At 34.0% G+C, this 1,680-nt stretch overlaps 1 protein-coding gene across 2 annotated transcripts in view; it reads left to right on the top strand.

Moving 5' to 3' along the window:
- LOC107552091 (protein FAM167A-like) overlaps positions 1–1,680 on the top strand; it is a 4,877-nt gene that overhangs the window by 1,810 nt on the left and 1,387 nt on the right. Inside the window, exons 2-3 of one of the 2 annotated variants that reach the window (XM_016233920.1) lie at positions 880–1,015; positions 1,220–1,513. In XM_016233920.1, coding sequence (XP_016089406.1) covers positions 1,316–1,513 — 198 coding nt within the window. In that variant the 5' untranslated portion in view covers positions 880–1,015; positions 1,220–1,315. Of the gene's footprint in view, positions 1–879; positions 1,514–1,680 lie in introns of both variants that reach the window. The other variant, XM_016233919.1, reaches the window with a different exon arrangement.

Below are 1,680 nucleotides of genomic sequence, written 5' to 3'. Positions count from 1 at the left end.
TTTTATTTCAGCTGACTGCCAAGGCAACATTCATTAGTTTGAGTTGAAGTACTTAACTAAAACTATAAACGAAAAATAAAACTATAAAGGGTTTAAAAAAAAAAATAATATAAACAAATGACAAAACACACAACAAAATTGGTCCGTGTAAATGACTTTAAAATAAAAATAGAACATCAAGCAGATTTATTTATTTACATCGAAACAACGGCGAAAAACAAAAAGAATGATTACGATTTTTTTATTTGTATAAACTAAACATCACACACACATAAAGACAACATTTCTCATTTTCATTTAGTTAGTTGAAGTATTAAAATAACTTAAACTAAAACCTAATAAGTCTAGACATATTGTAAAAATAAATAAATAAAAATGACAAAACACACAACAAATTTACTAAGAATGTAACTACAATTAAACTGAAAACACAAAATATACAAATAAAATCTAATTCAAAATATTAAGTAAAACTATAACAGTTTATTAATTAATGATAGTAAAATAACTGTGTCCAGTGCAATTACAGCACTTTGCACATTTGTTTGTAAGACTGTAAGTTTTGATCTATTTTCTTGGTGTGAGTTTGCTTTCTCTGATATATTATGCACAAGGATTAGTGCTTGTCATTTCACAAGAGTCAACGGTGAGTCAAGAACAAAGTTATAAGGAAGTAGTTATTATAAAAGAAGACTAACTAGTAAAACAAGTGTTAGTGCACTACTGTTGATATAAACTGTCATCATTACAGAACTGCACAGGTATGTTTCTTTTACAAGACGATTTGTACATTTTATATTATAAGACAATTTAGCACATTAAAACACAGTAGATTGCGATATTTACTTGTTGCATGGCTTGATGTTATTTGTGTTTCAGATGCCTCATTATTTCAGCAGTCTCTGAAGTGAAACATTATGGTCTGCAAGTCTTGTTTGGAGAAACTGCAAAAGAAGTTAAACGACACTGAGAGCAAAGAAATGAACTGCATCTTCAGTAATGAATCATAACTAATGTGTGTGATATAAACGTTCTCTAAAGCAAAAGATATTTGCATTTTTGCATCCATGGATCCAGGTTACTTAAACTATATCCAGTGATGTTGGTCTGCCAACTTATCCCAGTGAACGCTTCTTAGTTTTCTTGCAAGCAACACTGTGAAAAGCCAGGGGAAATGTCACATGCATCTAAGTCCCCAGAAAGCCTTGTTGCGTCGCAGGTTGATCACCTCTCCAGTCTGAAGGCTTTGACTGAGAAGCTGAAGCTGGAGACCAGAAAGCCGTCTTACCTGGACTGGAGAGCGCAGCTGGAGGCGATGCTTGCCCAGAGCCACAGAGACTCAGAGCCGCCAGGGGCCCCCGGTGACACAGAGAAACAGAGAACATCAGGCCCTGTCAAGTGGACGAAGCCGTCACTGGCCGTTAGTGTGGTCCATGAAGGGAGGCAGTCGCTAGGAAACACGCTTGGATTTGGAAGTATAGACCAAGCGATGGAGTGGCTCAGGAAAGAGCTGGTGAGTTTTTCAACTTGGTTTCTGTATTAATAAATGAACAAACAAATAAATAAATCTGCTTTGGTGTCATTTGTAGGTAAAATGCATAGTAAACAATATATAGCCTAACATAAAAAATATTCTATATATATATACAGTATGTATAAATATATATATATATATATATA

This window comes from Sinocyclocheilus grahami, unplaced genomic scaffold (genome assembly GCF_001515645.1).
Source record: "Sinocyclocheilus grahami isolate Dianchi unplaced genomic scaffold, SAMN03320097.WGS_v1.1 scaffold440.1, whole genome shotgun sequence".
Lineage (NCBI taxonomy): Eukaryota > Metazoa > Chordata > Actinopteri > Cypriniformes > Cyprinidae > Sinocyclocheilus > Sinocyclocheilus grahami.
This window is presented reverse-complemented; position numbering and strand designations above follow the sequence as displayed.